Below are 22,043 nucleotides of genomic sequence, written 5' to 3' on the forward strand. Positions count from 1 at the left end.
CTAGAAACTGGTAGGGGTTCCAGTTCTTTCCTTTATTGGGAAAGCAGCCTTATACACGTCACCTCAGCTTCAGGGCTTTATTTGTACGACAGGAGAACTGAACAAGTAATCTGTGTGTGTGAGGTTAATGCGAAGTGATGGGTGAATTCAAATGTATACCAAATGTGGATCAAACATCTCCCATCTACAGGCACTGCTTATAGATGCTGTGATGACAAATAAAATTTAAAAATAAGAAAAAGATTTCTTCTAATGGAATAATACAGAATGCATTCTTTTGTGTCAGGCTATTTTACCTCAGCATAATGTTTTTGAGATCTGTCCACTGTTTCACGTATCAGTAGTTTATTTCCTTTTGTGGTGTAGTATTCTGTTGAATGAATATACCACAATTTGCTTATCCGTTTACTCTTTATGGACATGCGGGTTGTTTGCAGCATGGGGTGATAATGAATGAAACTGCTATGAACCATAAGTCTGCAAGTCTTTTTGTGGACATATGTTTTCTTATCTCTTAGGTAAATATCGAGGAGTGGAATTGCCAGGTCATATGGTAAGCGTCTATTTAAATTTATAAGAAACTGCCAAACTGTTTTACAAAGTGATTGCACCATTTTACATTCCCACCAGAGATGAATGAGAGTTCCTGTGGCCAACACGTGGGATTTTTGTACACTACAAAGCACACACTGTAGGATTCCATCTACTGGAAAGTCTGCAATGTGCGAAATGGACCTATAGTGACAGAAGTCAGGTCACTGACTGGCTGTCTGTTTTTGCAGGTCTTGTGAGGGGCATCTGAGTTCAGAGGGGCATGAGGAGTGGTGAACTACTGGCCTGATTACAGTGCGGGTCACCCAGGTGGAGAAATTAGTCAAAACTCACTGCACTGTATACTTAAAATGGGTTCATTTTATTGAGTGGCGATTATGCCGAAATAAAGTTGATTTCAAATGATTTGTAGAACAATGACAAAAGCATTCATGAGTTAACAAAAATCTGTACCCATGATCTGTTTTCTCAATCAGTGGCTTGTAAAAGTGCATCTCATCCTTAGGAGAATTTGTACATATCTGGATGTGTTCAAGCAGTCCTGTAACTTGGAAAGGTTGTGGTGGGTGATTTCTGAAGTCCTTCGAGGTCCAATACTCCGGATCTTCTGTACTGCGTGGTAGATTATTCTGAGGTCCTATCACTAAAGTGCCTAGATCTCACTCTTCTGTGTCCTGATTCTCTCCGTGGCCAATCGGCTCCCCTGATCTGGCTGGCGATGCTGTGTCATCACCATGAAATCCGTACGGTGTGACCCCGAGCTGCTTTTCTTAGCACCGCCCTCCCCAGCAGTTCTAACAGATGGGTCTATTTCTGGAACAGCGGTTCTTCTTGCAGAAGGCACTCTCTGCTCAGAATTAGTGGGCTAGGAATTAAGTCAGCGCAGAGACTGGGAACAGCTTATGCGTGAGGGCTTTACGCATTTGTTTTCTTTTCAGAGCAGTCATTCACAATTTAAAGTGACTCACTGCTTTTTTGGTTCTGAAAGACTGAAAATGCAGAGTGGAGCAAGTGATTAATTCATTGTTTACTACTCACAAAACTATTGCTGGAGCACCTTATGATCACTCAGCAATTTTTTCTCTGACTTGGGATTCTCCCTAGTCCCCGGGTAAGGTGGTTCGTGGTCAAGACACTTGTAAAATCAATGAGAATAATGAAGGCTGGAATGTAGTTATTGTCTTTGAGTTGCTGCTGATGTTCTGAAATGTGGAGTCCTGAGTCAGGTTTCCTTGTATGGCCCCTGATTTCTGCCCCTGTCGCCGTTGTCCTCACCCCTCACCTGAACGTAGGCTGGCCTCTCCCATTAACCCTAAATAAGTCCAAGGTGGCTGAAGTGGCTGAGGGATCCAGTGTCTTGAGCTGCAGCAATACTGATATAGTCAATGTGGGGACAGGATGGAGAATGGAGGTGAGCACCCCTTTCTCTCCACACCCACGCTTCTCAAATTTCTATTCAGTCAGTTGTCAAATGGGTAGAAAGGAAAGCAAAGTATTAGCAGCCAGCATGAACGATATGTTCAATATGAACAATAATGTTCATATAATCCTCAGAACAACCTCATCAGTGGGGTGCTATCATTATCCATATTTTAGAAACGAGGAAACCGTGCCTTAGAGAAATCAAGCGACTTGCTCAATACATAAGTTTTGAGCTGGGGTGCTAATTCCAGAGCCTGGACTTTCTTATCCTGTTCAGGGATGGACAAACTTAGAATCTGACAGAATTAGGGACCTGACATGGAAAAAAGCATGTTCATAAGTAGTTATCAGCACTTCTTGATTTTCTAGAGGTCTTCTGGGATTGATGGTAAACTATAGAGACTGTTTTCTCCCAGGCTCCCCGAGTGTCGGTAGTTAGGGTCACTGCATCACCTTGTGGTCATGACCGGAACTGCATGTCCCCTGTAGTCTGGGTCCTGGCTTTTCTCTGAGCATGGAAGAACTGCCTGTCTGTTCGTCTGAAATCCCAGAGAAAAAATTCTGCTAGCACTGGGCTTGAGGTAGTTGGTTGGCTGATCTCCAGAGCCAGGAGAAAGAAGGCTTTCATTTCTGTTTCTCCCATTTCCAATACCTTGGCTAAAGGTCCTCTTAAGAGCGATGGGTACTTCATTCAGGAAGTAGTGGGCTGTGGCAGACAGCCTGGAGTTCTGTTCTCTGCCCTTGGATTTCTCTCTGGATCCTTTGCACCCCAATCCCACCCTGCCAAATAACGTTGGCTGTAGCTGCATCTGATTATTTTCTTTCCGTGTTATTCTCCTCTGTGGGCAGAGGGAAATGTGGATTCCTTGAATTTGCTTCCAAAATTTCATCTTGGCTATTTCAGCTAGGCTGATCTTATCTTTGCCACGTTATAAGCTACAGGACCTTGAGCAATTCGTATAACCTTAGTGAGCCTCTTCTGCAGAATGGGGATACGACTATGCCAAGGTATAGCACAGTTGTTAAACTGCTAAAAACATGTTAAAAGCATGTTGTAAATTGTAACTAAATATGCAAATGCAGTTGTTACCAGCAAACGTTTCTCCATCACTGCTGATAGTAGAAGATAATGCCTTGTCTAGGCAACACATCTCATACTCTCTTCCTCCTTCCGTAAGAGGAACATGGATCACCTTAAGAGGTCAGGGTGAGATGTCCATGTGTGGGAGACATAGGAGAAGAGATGAGAGAGCTTTCATAAGGAGGAGAAAGATCAGGACCGCTGCTTCATAATCCCATCTAGGGAATGTTGCTTCCCCCTTTGTATAGGGTCTAAAAATGTCTGTTATAATGATGCTACATTCCAGTACATGGGGTTTTAGGGCTTGTACATCCTTTCTACTTATGGTCACATTTAATCTTCATGATTATCCTGAGAGAGGTTCGATAGTACCTGTTTGCCTGGTTTATAAGTGAAGAAGCTGATAATCAAAAGGGATACAGGATCTTCTTAAGTTCTCAGGGTGGCCAAGTTGAGTTTAGGATGTGGATCTTGATTTCTGTTCAGTGCTCCTTCGTTTACCACTTACCATGTTATCTCTTTACAACATAGAACAGGAGCTCCAAACTTTTTAAACCATGAGCCACAGTAAGAGGTAAATTTTTGTACATTACCCAGGTAAGTGCATAATTGAAGCAAAAACATCAAGAAACCACACTTACCCTGATTGAGTACAATGCATCCTATTCTGTCCTATTCATTAAAGAAGTGCTATTCACAGCTCATTAAATTGACTCATAACCCACTAGTGGATTGAAACCTGCAGTGTGGAAAATACTGATCTAGAAGGTTCTCAATCCCCACAAGACATATGACCATCACAACTGCCCATGGTCTTAAATGGATATGATGCATCTCACCAACTAGAACATAGTGTCTAATGGATTACGCAAATTAACTCTTAGAAATCTTTAAAGGATTTTAAAAGCTCTAAAACAACCGCATCACAGTTACCGTGTTTCTACCACATTATGAGCACAGCATTTTTCACCCCAAGTCATTACTGCCTCTTTACACATCAGTGTCCACCCACCCAGCATCCAATCTTAACGGAAGTGGCTGTGTCTCAATCTCAAGACGTGCTGGTTCACTTAATAAATACAAAAATAAGCAGCAACCATCCCACATTCTCATTACACTATTCAAAGTAACTTTAAGTTATAAAAAGGCAATGTCTATGTAAGATCCCTGATTTAAAAGTTAGTGATGGTGAGCTTCAGCCAGCAGGGGGTACTCCTCTGGGCAAATCCAGGCTCTGATTAGCTGGAAAAGTCAGAAAGAAAGAAGGAAGAATATGGCTTTTATTCATGTGTTTTTTCCAACTACCCCGTATACTGCAGAGTGGGTCTGTCTTCAAATGAAGCCACTTTGTAATGAAGCTTTTTTGCTCTTTTCCTTTGGTGACTTGACTATCCCCTAATTTAGTTGAAGCTGACAGACCTTAAGTACAAATGTGGCCAGTGCAACTTAACGTAATGCAAGAGTGAATTTGACTGGTGTGGCTCCATTAGAGACGAAAGGCTGGGGCAGGCTTTCAGCAGCGCACCTTATGAGGCGGGGGTTCCCCGGCCGGGAGTCCTTGCCACAATGCCAAGACCTGCTTGATGGGAGCCACAACTACATACTCAGGTGACCCCAGAGAGAAAGTCTGTGCAGCCTGAAGCACAGACCTGCAGGCTTTGGGTCCAACTTGCCCGCAGGTTCCCCCGATACAAGTGCCAGCCTGTCTCCCTGACTAGTCGAGTGAAGACTCAGTCCCTGGGGCCCCACAGGATGCTGGAGCCACTCCAGCCTTCCCCCTCCACCTAGGGGACTTGTATGTAAAACAGCAACTCTCCATGCCACTGCCCCTGGAAGGACAGGAGACCACATGAATGCCCTGTTCTCTGGGTAGAGAGAGAGGCTGTACAACCTCTACTGTTGCACATGCTGAATGATGCTGAGAGAGAAGCAGGGAGGGACAGTTGGACCGATGCCATCTCTTTGTTTTGCTCTTTGGAATGAATTGGGGGAAAAAAACAGGTTGCATTGCAGTACTCGGGGCTTTGCTTTGGATTTTTGTTTGTGAATAGTCATTAAGAAGGAAGCCACCATTAAAATACCAACATATCAAGTAACAGTTTCACATTTATACGGCGATTTAAAAAATAACGTTAAAGTGTTTTCTAGATGTAGCAGTAGCATTGCTCTATCCTATGAAATAGCAATACTTTCCAAAAATTGTGAGCAAACATAATAATTTCAATGTATGTGAAGAAAATGAAAAGAATCTGAGCTTTAGGTCCAGGCAGAACCTGTGTTTGAATGGCAGGTCTAGCCCTTTCTAACCTGCATGACAGCAGTGAGTTGATGCATAACCTCTCGCTCCTTAACCTTCTCGTATCAAAATGGGAATAGAATACTTACCAGCAGGACTGCTGTGAGGATTAAATGAAAGTATAATCAATTAATTAGGTCTCCTTTTTCACTTTTAATTTGGCAACTATATCATTTTTAGCATGTAGGTACGTACATGGGTTTATACGTCAGTTTGCACGTAAGTTTCAACCCGGTTTTATAAAAATTAGACGCAAAATAGTCTTCCCAACAACCCTTCAGGGCTTACGGAAGCAGAAAAGAGAAAATAGAGTATTAACTTTATTTTATATACACACACACCAAAATAAGTCCCACGAAGAGTGAATCACCAAACCAAGCCTGAAGTGCAATCTGAAGCCTGTTGTTAATTCTTGCACCACAGGATGGGGGGTGGGGGGGGCATGTGTACTTAGAAAGAACACGTCAGTGATTTGATCATTTTTGTTTTTAATCCTGACCCTTAATTTACGTTGAAACGTCCACAGGATGGGGCCGGGGACACGTGTACTTGGAAGAAACGTATCAATGATGTGATCATTTTTGTTTTTAATCGTGATCCTTAATTTATTTTGAAACGTCAGAGAACGTCAGAGGGGAGCACGAGCTGTTTCTGTGGCTCCCAAGGGACGTGGGCAGCAGGAATGCAGAACAGCCACGCCAGGCTCACACCGGCCCTTCGAAGGCGGCCGTTCCTGCTGCCCGAAAATGGCGTGGCCGACACCCACCTTTCTTTTTCTGGGAATGGGCTCGTCGAAGAGCAGGTTGCTGGCCTCCGCCTCGTCGATGCCGTCGTCGGGCTGCGGTTGCGGCTGCGGCGCGGGGCTGCGGAAGGGCTTGAAGCTGTCGGCCGACAGCGGCGGCGACGGCGTGGACGGGTTGGACTGGTCGCTGGGGGCGCTCCAGCTCCAGTAGCCGCTGCTGCTGCTGCTGGAAGGCACGCCTCCTCCCTCCTTCCAGGATCCGCTGAGGCCCTCTGTCCGTGCACACAAACACAGTGTCAGTGCTGTCAGCGCGAGCTGGCTGTGTTCCGGGCGGAACGTGGGGGGTGGGGTTGGGGAGCACGGTGGGGGGGGGGGGGGGGGGAAACCTCGATTCTATGCTCTTGAAAGCGCTTGCAGCCCACTCCATACTTTGCAACGGCTGCGTACGTAACATTTACTCAGAATCTCAAAAAAAAAAAAAAAATCGCATCGTATTATAGTTGATAAACATTTCGCTATTTTAATCACATAACAGGTTTTTCTAACAGTTTTCTGACGTGTGTTGTTTTGTTCAACACTAGCTTCTCAGGATGACAGTGGAAGTTATATGAAAATGAGAAAAAAATAAGATGTTCTTGTTCACTAAGTTTGGGGAGCCCTGTATGTATTTATTGACTACATTTCTAAGAAAGAAATCATTGGCACTGGTCTCCCCCCACCCCCATCCCCTATTTTAACTTTTTAAAAGGAATTTCTCATAGGTCTGTGGTCCTTGGATTACATGCATAGAAAAAGTTAGTCTAAGGTTTAAGAACCTAAGAGAATAATTTCTGGATAGTTACCTAAAGCCATCTACCTTATTTTAACAGCTGCTTATTATAACAAATGATAGTGCCTTCCATTTGGTGAATGTTTTACATTTCACAGAACTCATTCACACAATCTCATGCATTCTCACAACATCTGTCTCTCAGAGTAAGGACTGTTATGCCTACTGTACAGATGGGGATCCTGAGGCACCAGGATGTTAAGTGACTTGCCACATGACTACTGTGTAACCCTGTGGGCATGAGGCCCAAACCCTGGTCTACCCATGGGTCTTTCTCCTTCATGCATGTGGGCCCTGTGCTGTGAGCAGCCTCCTTTGTCTCCAGCAAAATGGAGATCAGAGGAGAATTTATTGGTAATGATTACTGGTAAGACTGGTGTTGAATTTTACCTTTCCACTCGTGGGGAAACATTATGAAATGTCTGCTAATGTAGAGAGATCTTTGCCCAGTTAGGATGTCTTTGGGCGGGGTGGGGGGGGGCTCTTTTAATCACTGAAGATTTGCTTTACCTTTGAAGATACCCAATCTTAATTAGCACTTGCATAAATTCTACCTTCTTTTTAAAGGATAATTTCTGCTTCATATTTATATGCATTCTGAATATATTAAAACTATAGTCTAAGTACATGGGGGGAAGAATCTCAAAATGCCTCATTAAAATATGCTGCTAACGTCTGTGTAATTAGTAATGAAGGTAAACAGTAGACTAACATTCATGGAAAAATTTATTAACCACTTTCACATAATTATAGATTTCTAGCGTCTTCCTCAGCCAGGTCAAACAAAAAGTTCACTTCCAAGACTGAAGTTTGAAGTTGAAATGCCAGATGTAAGTTACCCATATCATTAAAGCAAGGCTCTAACAGAATCCAGTGGTCATTTATGCGGGCTCACACCTCGCCGGCCTCAACAAAACCAAATTAGCATCTCACCTCTGCAGTCTACACAGAGACTGATGTACTGACGGGACCCAAGTTGCCTGTAGAAAATAAGAAACCTCCGTTCAGGACAACACGACTTCAAGAGGAGCCTAATGTAAGGCCTTAGTAATAGAACCTGGTGTGAGACACTTGCTTGGCAGGCTTATGAAGCTTATAAATACACTGCAGTAGGCACTTACAAAACAAAATACGTTCGTGGTGCTAGATGTGTAATCATGCTCGCTGTGAGGAACTGAATTTATTTTGAGAATCAACTATGATTATAGTGTGGTTACCTTGCTTCGTGTCAGTGCCAAAAGTTAATCTGTTTACTTGTGAATGACCTTTAGAAACACTATTTAAACAGAAGGACAATGTGATATAGAATACAGAAATAGATTTTTCGGAAAAAAATCAGAACCAATTCAGAGTTTTCCTTTTTTGTTTGTTTTTTAAGAGGATCCTGTCTTCTTAAGTATTTGCCCAAAATGCAGACATATACTGCTGGACTCTTACTCTGTTTGCAGACCCACATCCTGACAAAATGATTCTTCCCAGAAACAGAAAAGGATCACGACGGTTTATTTCTAAAAAATTTGGTAATTCCTTCATTATCATAAACTGCTCTCCTTTTTTAAGAATTTGCTTCCTGTTGTAGACTAAATGAGAGATAATAGACAATTTGGGATTATTAGTTGGGTAGTTATTTTTTAAATCATAATGAACACTGAATTACTTTCTTTATAACTAGACTAACAAAAGTTTTCATTGAAGAAGTGAACACTTTATTTTGATTCTAACCTTTTAATACAAAGGAACGTTAAAGATGTTCTCAATTAAAAAAGAATGCAATAAATGGTATTTGGTAAAAATGATGAATACATTAAAAATATACTTTTTCTCCGCTGAGGACTCCATGAAATTCTGCAATTCCTTTCTCCTATGATTGCTTTTGGGGGTGCCTTCAGTTTTGCTCTCACTGTACTCTTTCTTTAGTGGCGTTGCCAAGCTGAGAAAGGGAAGTCAGGATACCTATTTTCCAACATGCCCCGATCAGGTCATTTAGTAGGAACGGTTAGGCTCATTTCAAGAGCACCTTATACCCCAGGTGGATTGGAGTAAGTTGTGGTCAGGACTCACCGGACGTTCAACATATTTATTTTAACACCTCCTGCTTAAAACCAAATTATGTGTGAACCATAGCTCAATCCCATAATTGACTAGACTGGCTTTTAAGAGAAGGTTTTCTCTTGCTGCAAAGTTTCATCCAGTGGTCTCAGTGGCTGACATTTCAGTGAACTGAAGTTTGAACTGAAGTTCAGTCTGGCTTCCGCCCAGGGGTTGTCCGCTGTGAATAATCTTGCCAAAACCACCTGTGACCTTCTACTTGATGCAAAATTTAGTCCTTCTCATGGTTGACCTTTTGCAGCATCAGAGTCTCTCCCTGAAACACGCTTTTCCCTTGGCTTGCATGAAACCACACTCTCCTGGTTCTCCCTTACCTCTGTGGTAACCCGTCAGGCTCCCCTCAGGCTCTTTTCCCTCTGCTGGTCCCTTACTTGATGAAGGGCCTTACCATCCCCCTTAGCCATCCTCTCTTTACACTCTTTTTACACAACTCCCTCGAGGTGATCTCATCTCTTCGTATGGCTTTCCCAGTTCCTCCCGGAAAGCCCAGGCCTCTGTCCTAGGTTGCACCCAAATCTCCACCAGACATGGACCCTTGAAGAATCCTCAGGTTCTGACTACTAAACGTGTCTCAAACCCGACTTAGCATCATCTTCAGAAACCCCACATCGTGCTCAAACATTTGCCCATAGATCTACTTCTCTACTCTGTTCTATCTTGGGGAGTGGGCCTCTTCCGGAAGCACACCGACTGCCGGGAAGTCACCCTCGCTGTTCCCTCTCCTTCATCCTCTCTGTCCATCACTCAGTCCCGTCGACTTTACCTTCTTCACATTTCTCATTTATGTCCTATTCATCCCTACTGTGACCACCAAGGCCCAGGACGCTCACACAGTTCTGTTTTTTGGTTTTGCCTGTAAACCCAATCATAACTTTCCAGTGCCCACATCATACTATCCTACAGCCTCAGATTAATGTCCAAACTCCTAGGCAGGAACACATAGCTCCTCTTGATAGATCTTGGGTCAAGCTTTCCCACTTCATTTCCCTCCTAATTTATCACACTGAATTATATGTGTCAATATTATATCACGACTAAGCAGATCTGGAATTAGAAAGATATGGAATAGAATTTCAGCCAGCTCTGCTGTTTAAATGTCAGTTAATCCACATGTGCCTCAGTTTACTCATCTGTAAAACAGTGATAATAACATCTCATAGAGTTGTGAGAATTACATGATAAAAAGCAAGCTTAGTACTTGGCATACAGTAAGTGCTTAATAAATGCTAGCCATTAATATGATAGATAGTTGTTTTTTTTCCCCAAAGGAACTGTACAATATGAATGATTATGAACACTGTTTTCAGTGATGTATTCAAACCATCTAGCATGGTACCTAATAAATATATATTGAATAAGTGAATGGCCTACATACTTTTATTTGATTAATAGTTATTATTCTATTGGGACAATACTTTTTCAAAATATTTAATATTCAGAGTTCTTTGATCCAACTGCCTGTCCAATTGAACAGAAATAATGCTGGTGAAAATAACTTCATTGGACCAATCTCCATTTATCTAGGAAAAAAGGAACACAGGCACTGAAAGATATGTTCTGGACAGGTGATGGAGCTCAGTAAATGTGAGCTGAATGGATGGATGAGATGCTGTGAGGTCTCTGGGGAGATGAGCAGGAGGCTGATAGCTGTGAGGTCTCCCTTTCTTCTACACATACTTCCCCTTGCTTTCTGCTAATGGGTGGCGGTTACTTGTTTATTGTGTTTGATAGGAACGGGAGCCCTCAAAGAGAGGCTCTGTTCTTGGTGTCAGGGGGCCCTTCCCTGTGCCCCAGACCCCAGGCTTACCGTTTGGCCGCACAGGAGGGCTTCGAACCAAAGGGCTGGTGGACAAGCTGGTTAGTACCATTGCTGCTGTCACCTTGTCCATGTCCAGTTCCTCTGAAGATTTCCTGTCAAACAGGGTGGGGGGGGGACACTGTTATCTGTGCTTACTCTGCCTACAATGGGCCACGTACCCCACAAGTACCATGTATCACATGCTACTACACACATTTGCTCCTTTAACTTATCCCCGTGAAAACCCAAAGGATTGTTAGCTTTATTGTACAGATCAGGAAGCTGAGGTCCGGAGGTTAAGTGATCCAGTCAAAATCCTATAGGATGAGGAAGAGAAGGATTCATTCATTGGATATTTATCTGACAAGTGTTTTATTGAGAGTGTAGGTTAGACCTATAACTACAGGTTAGACCTTGTTCTAGGCACAGGTGACACACAGTGAACAACAGACAAGGCTGGTGGGGAGAAACACAGTTATCAGTAAACAGAAAAGGGAAGAATAATTTCTGATAGTAACAAGTGCTATGAAGGGTATAAACAGGTTGGCGTGACAGTGACTGAGGGCGGTTGCACTCAGGGTGGTCAGGAAAGGTTTCTCTGAGGAGATGACACCTGAGGTGAAGTGTGAAGGGGGAGGGGTCAGTCCTAAGGAGGTAGGGACATGCCCTCCTAGCAGAAGGGACAGCTGTGTAAAGGCGAAGTGGCAGGAAGGAGCGCCAGATATTTGAAGAACCACCTACTTTGGGTGAGAAGGGGAGAGGGGTGCAAAGCTGGTCACGTGGAGTCCTGTGGCCATGGGAGCGACTTCAATTTTATTCTAAGTGGAAGGCGTTAAGCAGGCCTAGTGACACAATATGATTAAAAGTAACTACCTGAGCTACTATATGGAGAATGGACTTTAGGGAAGGCAGACCAGAAGCAGGGAGGCCAGTAGGAGAGACCTGCTAGGAGTCAAAACAAGAGGAAAAATAGCGGCTAGGACTAGGGTGGGGACAGTGGCAGGTAATCTGGCAGGACTGGCTCATGCACCGAGGGTGGGAAACGAGCAAAAGGGAGCAATCCAGGCTGGCTCCCAGGCTTTCGGCGTGAGCATTCATTGAATGAATTTATTGAAGTAGGAGAGAGTGGAGGAGAAAGGCAATTAGAGGTATTTAAACTCCTGTGCTCTGCTTTGCTATACTCTCCTAGAGGAAGGATAGGTCATAGGAGTAGTTACCATGCTGTTACAGTGAAGAGCCACTGGTAATCATTCATTGAGATGGAGAGGTTACTCTGGTTCATTAATTTTGGCCGGTGAACCCCGAGTGAAGGTTCCTGAGATAATGGTCATTGTGAACTGGAGTCAGCTTGTTGAAGCTTATTTCAATAAAGAAGTTAATATCAAGAGGCAAAGACTTACGTAATACATTGACATCAGATAAATTGTGCCACCTCCTGAGAGACGAACATTTTCCATTTTCAAATTAGGGAACAGTTGAAGAAGTACAACAGAGGATTAATAAACCATACTGACAAATGAATGTCACGTTGGCAAATACGGCTTTCATTCAAGGGGTGCCGTATCATTTGTAACAGCGATGAACTCTTAGAGATTGAGACTTTATAGCATCACTTCACAATACACTGGGAAAAGAGACTCATAAATTGGAGAAAAATCAAAGTATCCCCAAAGTTAGGGGCTGCTTAATTTATTTCACCCCGAGGTCATAAAAATCATTACAATTCGGCTCTCCAATGTCCACGATGACCCTGCATTACTAAACAAAGCTCACTCTTTCCATCCTAGGTGCCAAAAGAGGGGAATCTTTCAAATTTCCTTCTATAGTTCTTCTCAAAGCACCTTCCCCTCCTTCCTGGCAAATTGTTCTATCAAAAGACAAATTAGGTGGGGTTGTTTTTTGTTTTTTTTTGTTTGTTTTTTACAGAGAATGGCAATTCAATGCTTCTAGAAAGCCAGCTTGAAAGTACACAGTGAAATTCACTTTGTAGGAGTTTTCAAGACCATTTCATACACTAACGGGGAAAAAAATGCTCATTCATTTGGCACACAATTAAAAGATTTTACAACATCCATAATTTACACGAGCCTCACACTTGGGAGGAAAGGTGATGCCGATGTCTTACAGAAACAAAGCTTCCTGAAACAGCACCAGAGAAAGAACTCAAAGTGCCTTAAGATAAATTTGAGTGTGTTGTTGACTCTATCTCCCTATGTAGTCACAGGGGGAGGGAGTAATTGGAGGCCTTGAAGGAGAAAGGTTTGCTCTACAACCTGCTGTCTAGACCTTGGGGTTCCCCTGCCGGTCTGCCCTCCCCAGAGCCCAACTGTCAGGATCACTCCATGCCAGTGGGGGGCACACAGGAGCAGGCTGCTGTCCTGTCTTTCAAGACTGGATTACTGGAGAGGCTGACTTCTCTTTCCAACCGTCCGCCTTCTCTTTCTCTTAGTAACAAAAGGCTTGAGAACCAGGATAAGCAGTATGAGCTTGGAACAGAGAAACGGCATGACTAGAGGGAGACGTCTCCTTGCCCCCTGGGGCTTGCTATACAGTCAGGCCTTTCCCCCCACTTACATCTTCGTTTCGGGGACCTTTATTTTTCCTTCCTCAATCTGCTTTGTATCTTTTTGGATTTTTTTTTTTTTCACATCTAAGGCGAACATTTTGCTTTAGAGGTCTGACTGATAATTAACTCAAAAGCCGATCAATTTTTTAAATATGAAGATCAACAGGGAAGGTATCATTATAAAATACGCACTTGTTTTGCACTGCCGAAGTCTACGACTACATTTCAAAACAATTATTGAGTGTCATAAACTGGATTTCTGACCAAGAGTGAAAAGAGTAATAAACATTAGAACCATCAGAGCGTTTTTGTGTTTGTATTTCCTCTGGCTTTCCCACTGGCATTGGAGGCCACTGACAACAATAATAAAAAAAAAAAAAATCTAAAGAATACGTTCTTACTGATTCAATTAACCTGTATCTCTCTGGGAGTATTTTCTCACGCTGCATGAAATGTTACCAGATGACGTGGTCTTGTGCTGAGTTGTGTTTTTGTTTTTATCTTTGTTTAATTTCTTTTGGTTCAGTACTATCTAATTACTGATTAATTTGGGCTGCAAATTCAAATCCTTATAATTAAACAGGAAGAGATGATATACGAAGTAGAGTTTGTTACACTTTGAGAAAATTGCCAGAAAGGCCTTCTGGTAGGTTTACAGTTGTCGAGGGAAAAAGAAACCCACCAGAGGTGATGTGAAATATTCTTTCCTGATTTGAAACTGAGTTTGAACCTACTGTTGAAAACCTTATCCACCCCATGTTTGCAAAAGGCTGAGGTCTTTGTCAATTAATCCTTCCTCTCAGACTTTGTTGAACATTATGGAACGTAGTAAAATTTAGAATTATTTTAAGATGATAGTAATACTTGTTGTCGTCATATACAGGATTTGTTCCTCACGTTGACTTGGCTTGGGTGGCTGAATAGGATTTCAAGATGACAGGATCCCATTTCAGGCAGGAAAGCAGGCAAGTCTTTGGCTTGCCGTCTGCTTACAGTCCTATTTGAAGGATGTAGTGGGTGATGAGAGAGGACACCCCTGGGCCAGCTCACGGGGCCTTGTGCCAGGCTAAGTGGTTTGTCGTATTCTTTTAAGCAGAGAGAAGCCACTGAACATTCATCAACCTGGGAGAGAGATGATCAATCTGTATTTTAGAAATGAATCACAACTGAAAATGTTTGGAAAGGGCAGGAGCTAAAGGAAGGCTATTTAGCTATTTACAGTTAAATCTTGACTCAAACTCAAAGTGTCAGACTAAGGGACAACTACTCTATGAAAAGAGGTATTTAGTCTATGAGGACAGGAATCCCTTGATATCTGGTAAGGATGTATCCTGGACCTCTCTGGGAGAGGTGATAACGGTAATGGTCAAGAGTGCAGGCTCTGGAATTAGATCACGTGGCTTCAAGTCTACTCTGTGCCATTACTAGCTATGTGACCTTGGGTAAATCACTTGACATCTCTGAATCTCTGTTTCTTCATCTGTAAACGGAGGATAAAAAGAGATCTGTTGAGAAGATTCAGTGAGAAAACACACACGAGCACCAGGACACAATCTCAGCCACTGTCAGAGTTCTGTAGATGTTGGCTATTATCGAGCGTCAAATTCACGAATATGCCCGCAGCATACCTCCCCCCGAAAGAGGACAGTGTTAGATTACTTCACTTGCTCTTCTTATGAGGCACCAACACTAGCAGTTGTTGCTTTTGGGGGAGGGGGGTGTTACTATCTTTCATGGTGAACAGAACTGTTGTAAGTTCTTAGGAATTACTCTGTAAGACGTGGCAACTGGCTCATGGAGGGCCAGCTGCTGGTCCCTCACTGGAGCTTCACAGGACCTTGGCAACCACACAGCCCATGACATCATGGCTCTTGAGGGCTGTTCACAAATAGCCAAAGTCTGGAAGGCGGTTTGGATTTTATGTGTAAGAGTTTCTGCCTTCAGTCCTCAGTCTTGGGTACTAGCCATGTGCTAGGGGCTCTTCTAGCAACCGGAAACACGGTCCGAAGGAAAATCAGGCAGAGTCTGTGCCTTCCTGAGCTCTAGTCTTGAAAAACCAGTCCTTAATCAAACACACAGCAAATAAACATTAACCTACAGATGTGACAAGTGCAGGAAGGAGCGGTACGGATTTGAGGAGGCTCTATCTAGGCACTGGGGAAGGGGAGACCCCTGGGCTGAGGAGAGAGCTTCCGGCTAAGGGGGACGGGAAGTGAGAGCACTGATGCCGCCTAAGAGAGCTCTGGGCCGGGTAGTGCAAAAGCAAGGGCAAGGCTCCTCCACAAAAGGAACAGAAAAAGGCTGAGCACAGTAAGTGTCCTGCGCACTTGGAGAGGGGACAGCTGGGTGGGGCTTTCGAAGTTCTGTAAAGGTTTTAACCCTCATCTTAAAGGCCCCAGGAATCACTGAAGTGTTTCGAGCAGGGTGGGGTTGGAGAGGTCACGGAGGTTGGGGCGATGCTATCAGACTAGCTTTTCAACAAGCTCACTCTGGCTGTCGTGTGGAAAATGAGTTCCTTTGTTTGACAACCAATCTTTTATCTGAGGAACCGACTGCCTGGTGACTGTGGCAGCAGGTTGCAGAATGACATCATCTGCGACATGAAGAGGCAGTCAGGAGTGTGGGCAGCCTCAGCCGACTCGGCCCTGGGCCCTGGGTCTTATGCCGGTCGGGCCCTGGGCGCTCGGCCGTGGCCTGTGCTGACAAGGCCACCTATTGTTTATACTGCAAGAAGCTTTTTAGTTCTTTTGAGTCACTTCATGCCTGAATGCCATCTGCTTCGAGGGTGCATGCAAACACGGTCTCCCCTGGCTAACCCACCAGCTAACAGAGAAACGTTTTACACCCCGGAGAGCCATAAAAGACATTTATCTGCAATTAAAGCACTGTAGTAACAAACGGAAATAAAAATGAATAATACATTCCTTAGATTAGCACTAATCCAGTTCCTTAGCAACTACAGAAATCTGCTGTCTAGACCAAGTTTGATTACTTTTAAAACTTGTGATAATCCTAAAACAAGGAATGAAGTCAGAAAATGAAATCTCTTGTACAGAAAAGCCCACGGTAACCAGCTCTAATCTTGGAATTCTGGGAAGCTTTTACTAAGGGTTTGGAAAACTGGATTCAGTTAACTTTTAAATGCGATTAAGCACCAAACTTTGTTTCCTTTCTAAAGGCATTTTGTAGCAAGAGCAGGAGTCTCCTTCATGTTAACCCTTCCCATTTCATTTTAGTTTTGTTTCTCTTAAAGGCTCTAGGGAAGATTAAGGAAGCTACCTATTGCATAAAGTGTCTGGTGGGCTTGATCAAACGAGATGGGAAAATTAGAGCAAACACATCATAATACATAGGCAATACAGACTAGTACTTCTGAAGCTACCTGTGGTGAAGGATCATTTTATTTATTTTTATTTAGATCCAAGTTAGTTAACATATAGTGTAAAATGATTTCAGGAGAATTTACTGATTCATCACTTACATATAACACCCACTGCTCATCCCAACAAGTGCCCTCCTTAATGCCCGTGGACCATTTAGGCCATCCCCCCACCCAACTCCCTGCCAGCAACCCTCAGTTTGTTCTCTATATTTAAGAGTCTCTTATAGTTTGCCTCCCTCTCTCTTTTTATCTTATTTTTGCTTATGTTCATGTTTTGTTTCTTAAATTCCACATGTGAGTGAAATCATATGATATTTTTCTATTCCATTGTATGCATGTATGTATGTGTGTGTGTGTGTGTGTGTGTATATATCTCACATCTTTTTTATCCATTCATCAGTCGATGGACATTTAGGCTCCTTCCATAATTTGGCTGTTGTTGATAGTGCTGCTATAAACATTGGGGTGCATGTGCCCCTTAGAATCAGCATTTTTGTATCCTTTGGATAAATACCTAGTAGTGCCATTGCTGGGTCATAGGGTAGTTCTATTTTTAATTTTTTGAGGAACCTCCATACTGTTTTCCCAAGTGGCTGCACCAGTTTGCATTCCCACCAGCAGTGCAAAAGGGTTCCCCTTTCAGTGAAGGATCAGTTTAAAGGAATCTCTAATCTGTCATGGATCAATACTTCTGTAAAATACAAGACAAACCGGCCCATGGCAATTGTGGCTCTGTCATATTGCTACACGAGCCTCTAAACTATTGCTTCTCCTCAATTTCTGCACCTAGCTCATGGTAGACTGGGGACAGAGTTTGAAGACTGTCACTGGCCCATGCTGAGTAGCGTGGAACCAGGCAATTGCTGTGATGTCCAATTCATTTTGCCGAAAAAGATGACATTCAGTCCTGTTTTGCTCTGTCTCCCACCTGCTGCTCTCTCCTCCTGGATCCTCACCATGACTTCTCTCCTGACCTTGGTCGCTCTGCTCACTGCACTCCGTATTCCACTATGAATAGCCCCTCTCGTACCCTCTCCCCTTTTACTGTGCCTGGGCTTTCCCCTAGGGTCACTCCTCCTTTCCATTAGAGTCACTCACCCTGTCCCCCATGTCATCCCCCCTGCCCCCACTGTTGGCCTTCAACTTGCTTCCCTAGACCATCCTTCTTTACTTGCATGTGGAAACCCTAGCCCTTGCAGATCAGGTGTGCAGCTATCTTGTTCTCTGTCTCTCTTCCTGTTGGAGTGTCTACCAGCCCTTCCATTAGCACCTCTTTCCCCTAAAAGTCACCAAATATTTTGGCACCGAAGTTACAGCCATTATTATTATTTTTTCAACATTTATTTATTTTTGAGAGACAGAGAGAGACAGAGCATAAGCAGGGGAGGGGCAGGGAGAGAAAGAGAGGGAGACACAGAATCTGAAGTAGGCTTCAGGCTCCGAGCTGTCAGCACAGAGCCTGATGCGGGGCTCCAACTCACAAACGGCGAGATCATGACCTGAGCCGAAGTCGGATGCTCAACCGACTGAGCCACCCAGTTGCCCCAGCCATTATTTTTCACCTCATCTGGAATTATGATCCTAGGAGATGTAGGGAGAGCATCCCACTTCCTAACTTTGTAGTTTCTGTTCCCTTTGCCCCAACAACATTCAGCAGAGTGCTGAACTTGACAGGAAGGCCACCACAGTCAGATGGACTGGGGTTTAATCCCCAGCAACCGTATTTACGAGCGGAGTGATTTTATGCAAATCATGTGGCTTTGTATAGCTTCATATTCCTTGTTTATAAAATGGGAGCGATAATAACAACAACCTCACAGGGTTTTGGAAGAATTAAATAGTACATATAAAATATCTGGCATATACTAAACACGTAAGTGTTTTCATCACTCTTTCCCCAAACTCTTATTTCGGTGAACTGCTCTCAGATTAAAACCCCAAATTTTATCTACTGAAGTATTTATAGGTGAAATAACATGAAAACTAGGACTCGCTTTAATGTGCTTCAGCCTCCCACTCCCCCACCCCCAACAATATGAGTTGGGGGATGGTTAGATGAAATAAGATGGGTAAAAGGCTGACAACTGTAGAAGCAAGGCGATGGGTGCTGAGGGATTCATTGATCCTCACACTTCGCGCTTACACGAAACTCCCGTAATATGAATAAAAACGAGAACACAGATCTCATTTTGGCCATAACCTGTCAGTCCTCTTCCCCAGCCTCACGCTGCTCCTTTCCTTCTAGGTCCCACCGCCTCACTGCACCTGCACCTGCACCCCCCGAGACAGCCAGTCTCTAGCTTCTTGCATTTTCTCCCAGGTCACCAGCTCGATGCCGCCTACTTCTTCCCTACAGTTTGGGTTCCCCGGTTGAACACCCGGACCTCTCTCTCACCAGCAACCTCGAATCCCCAGCCTTTTGAGCCTTTTGCTTCACTGGCCCAGAACAACCAAACCCTGACTGGACCCTCTCCGGCTGTTCTCTCCTCCTCCGACCCGGGGCAGCCAAGTGTTGATGGAAAACACCGAAGACTGCTGAGTGGACCCATCCTCTGCATAGACTCTACCCGCGCTTCACTCCCTCAGATCCTTCCCCTGTCCTTGGCCAGCTCACCTTCCCATTCACACGCAGAATTATCGCAGGTCTTCACCTCGCTCTCCAAGGTTCAACTCCCACAAACCCAAAAAGCAGATACTCTTACCTCCTACATTCTAGAGAAAATTGAGGCCACCAGGCATGGCCTTTATTACATTCCACCTTTTCACCTCCTTTCTTCAGTCTCTCAGGTAGGTAGGCGGAAATGTTGCTTTTCCTGTTTGAAGCCATGCCTCCACCTGTGCTATCCGCACCTGCCTCCAAGACCTCGTTCTTCCCTCGAGTTCACACCAGCTTTTCTCTGTGTCTGCTGCCGTGCCCAAGCTGTTTTCCCACCTGCACGCAGGGACATGGAGCAGGGGTGCACAGCATGGTAGAAAAGAACTGAGGAGAGCAGTTAGAGGGTTAGAGGGTCTAAGAGAGGAGAGGATCTCAAGGAGGGCGTCCTCTGAGGATGTGGGAGACTGGCCAACACAGATCAGGACAGGGTCCCCTGGAACTAGCAGCCTGGAAGTAGGCAGAAACTTCAGCAGGAACGGAAGCGGCATGGCTATGGGTTGAGGAGTGAATGGGTAGTGAGGTTGTGACTATAAATGACTCTTTAAAGAATCTTCGCCACGAAGCGAGGAAGAGTGTGGTTCCTTGGGGGAGTCAGGAAAGTTTTCCCTTCAGAAGAATGGAACTCTAGCACATTGAAAGGCTGACAGGAAAGTGCCAGTAGCCTTGGAGAGGCTGCAGATACAGGTGAGAAGGGATTATGAACGGACAAGGTCTTTACCGACGCTGCAGAGTGGGGTCCTGGGCTTGGGTGGAATTAGCTTTAGAGTTATAAGTGGAGCGAGGAGAACGAACACGGCCTGGGTGCAGGCACATTTGTAGGTGTGGGGCTCGGGAGGTGGATGGCGTTTCTTCTTGGAGGCCTCTGCTGTGATTCCCTCCTCAGAAGCAAACACGTTTCCACCTGGGAAGTGGGAGGGGGGACTCTGGCATGCAGAAGGTTTCAAACAAAACTGACTGGGATGCGGGAAGTCTGGTAGGCAGCAGAGCAGGCCCAGTGGAGGCTGGAAGCCTTGGCTGTGTCATGTGACCCATCGGGGTTCTGATGGCTGAGCCTGGAGCCTGGGGCTGTGAGGGCAGGCTGCTGCATGGAGACCCTACTGGGTTTTCCTGGGAGGGCTCAATGAATAAGAGCACAGGCAAAGTGGAGAGTGGTGGTAAACCTGTGTAGGGGGAGATGGCCATGGATCGTGGCCAGATTAGGAAGTGAGTAGAGGCTGGAGGGGACTGAAATATGGGGGGTCAAATGGTGAGAAACTAGAGATCCTAATGAGCTGAAAAAAACAGGTGTGGTGGAAGCAGAAGAGACAAAGAGAGGTAAGAACAGGAGGTTATGAGTAGAAGAGGGGTGCTGGAGATGGGGGGTGTGATACAGAGAGGAATTCTGGGAGATGGCAGGGCCCGGAGTGTGGCCATAGGAGTGGGGGTGGAGGCAGAGTAGGGGTGAAAGTCACTGGATTGTGAATAGTGAGGCTGCATATGAGATGGGCACTGAGGTCATCCAGGATGATAGCAGGACTCAGGAGGAGAGGAAAGCTGTGACCAGGTAGCTCAAGACATCAGTAAAGAGTTAATAATGACCAAGGGGCACCTGGGTGGCTCAGCTGGTTAAGTGTCCAACTCCTGATTTCAGCTCAGATCTCACGGTTCGTGGGTTTGAGCCCTGCATTGGGCTCTGCTCTGTCAGCCAGGAGCCTGCTTGGGATTCTCTCCCTCCCTCTCTCTCTCTCTGCCCACCCCCCCTTGCTCACAAGCACGCTCTCTCTCAAAATAAACACTTAAAAAAATTAAGAAAGAAAGAGTGAATGATCAAGATGGCAGGAGAACCAATCAGGGATAGAGGTGGATGATGCCCCAGTCATGGGGGCATGCAGAAATTCTTGGGAGATTCCCCACTGCCTTCAGGATAAGATTCAATGCTGGTGCGGGAAGCACTTGGCCCTCTCTAGCTGGGTCTCTCCACCTCCCCCCGCCCCACCCCAACAGGTGTTCTGCAGGGGACAGCTCCACACTTGTGGCAGTTCTCCATAATTCTCCTCCTCTCCATACCTTCGCACAAGCTATGTCCTCTGCTGGGAACAGGCTTCCTCCCCTTTCCACCTGGCCTGTTTCACTCACCCTTCCACAAGCAGCTCGGTGCCTCTCCAGGTGGTGCCAGGCGCCTCCTCCGCTCCTGCCCTGTGTCACCTGGATGACTGTGCTCTCACCTCCTCCCATCCTGTAGATCAGGACTCAGTCTGGCTTCTATTTCCAACATCTAGTACAAAACCCTGCCTAAGGTACATTCTTAGTAAAGGGTTTTTTTTTGCACAAATCGGCGTTTAGTCATGGTGGTTCACAGTTGCTGAGGGATGGCAGGGAGGAGCACAAAAACTTCTGCAGTTGTTCTCTGTTCTTTCTCTCTCTCTCTCATCTTATTTGATCTGGTAATTTATTCAGTTCTTCTGGTGGAAAACGATTCCTCAACAATGCAGCTGTTAAATAAATCATTTACATAAAATTTTTTACCAGGCCTAAAAGATGTTGGCCTATCTATGCAAAATTGATTTCGTTCCAGTGTCTGTGATAATTCTTCTATATTCACAAAGGCTCACAGACCTATCAGTGAACTCT

The 22,043-nt window shown here is 44.7% G+C and overlaps 1 protein-coding gene across 2 annotated transcripts in view; it reads right to left on the reverse strand.

Moving 5' to 3' along the window:
- Window positions 1-22,043, reverse strand: part of ZNF704 (zinc finger protein 704) — a 251,738-nt gene that overhangs the window by 38,408 nt on the left and 191,287 nt on the right. For both annotated transcript variants that reach the window (XM_023248442.2, XR_002739471.2), the window contains exons 3-4: window positions 10,839-10,942; window positions 6,118-6,365 (exon numbers count right to left, since the gene is read on the reverse strand). In XM_023248442.2, coding sequence (XP_023104210.2) covers window positions 6,118-6,365; window positions 10,839-10,942 — 352 coding nt within the window. The remainder of the gene's footprint in view (window positions 1-6,117; window positions 6,366-10,838; window positions 10,943-22,043) is intronic.

Source organism: Felis catus, chromosome F2, assembly GCF_018350175.1.
Source record: "Felis catus isolate Fca126 chromosome F2, F.catus_Fca126_mat1.0, whole genome shotgun sequence".
Classification (NCBI taxonomy): Eukaryota; Metazoa; Chordata; class Mammalia; order Carnivora; family Felidae; genus Felis; species Felis catus.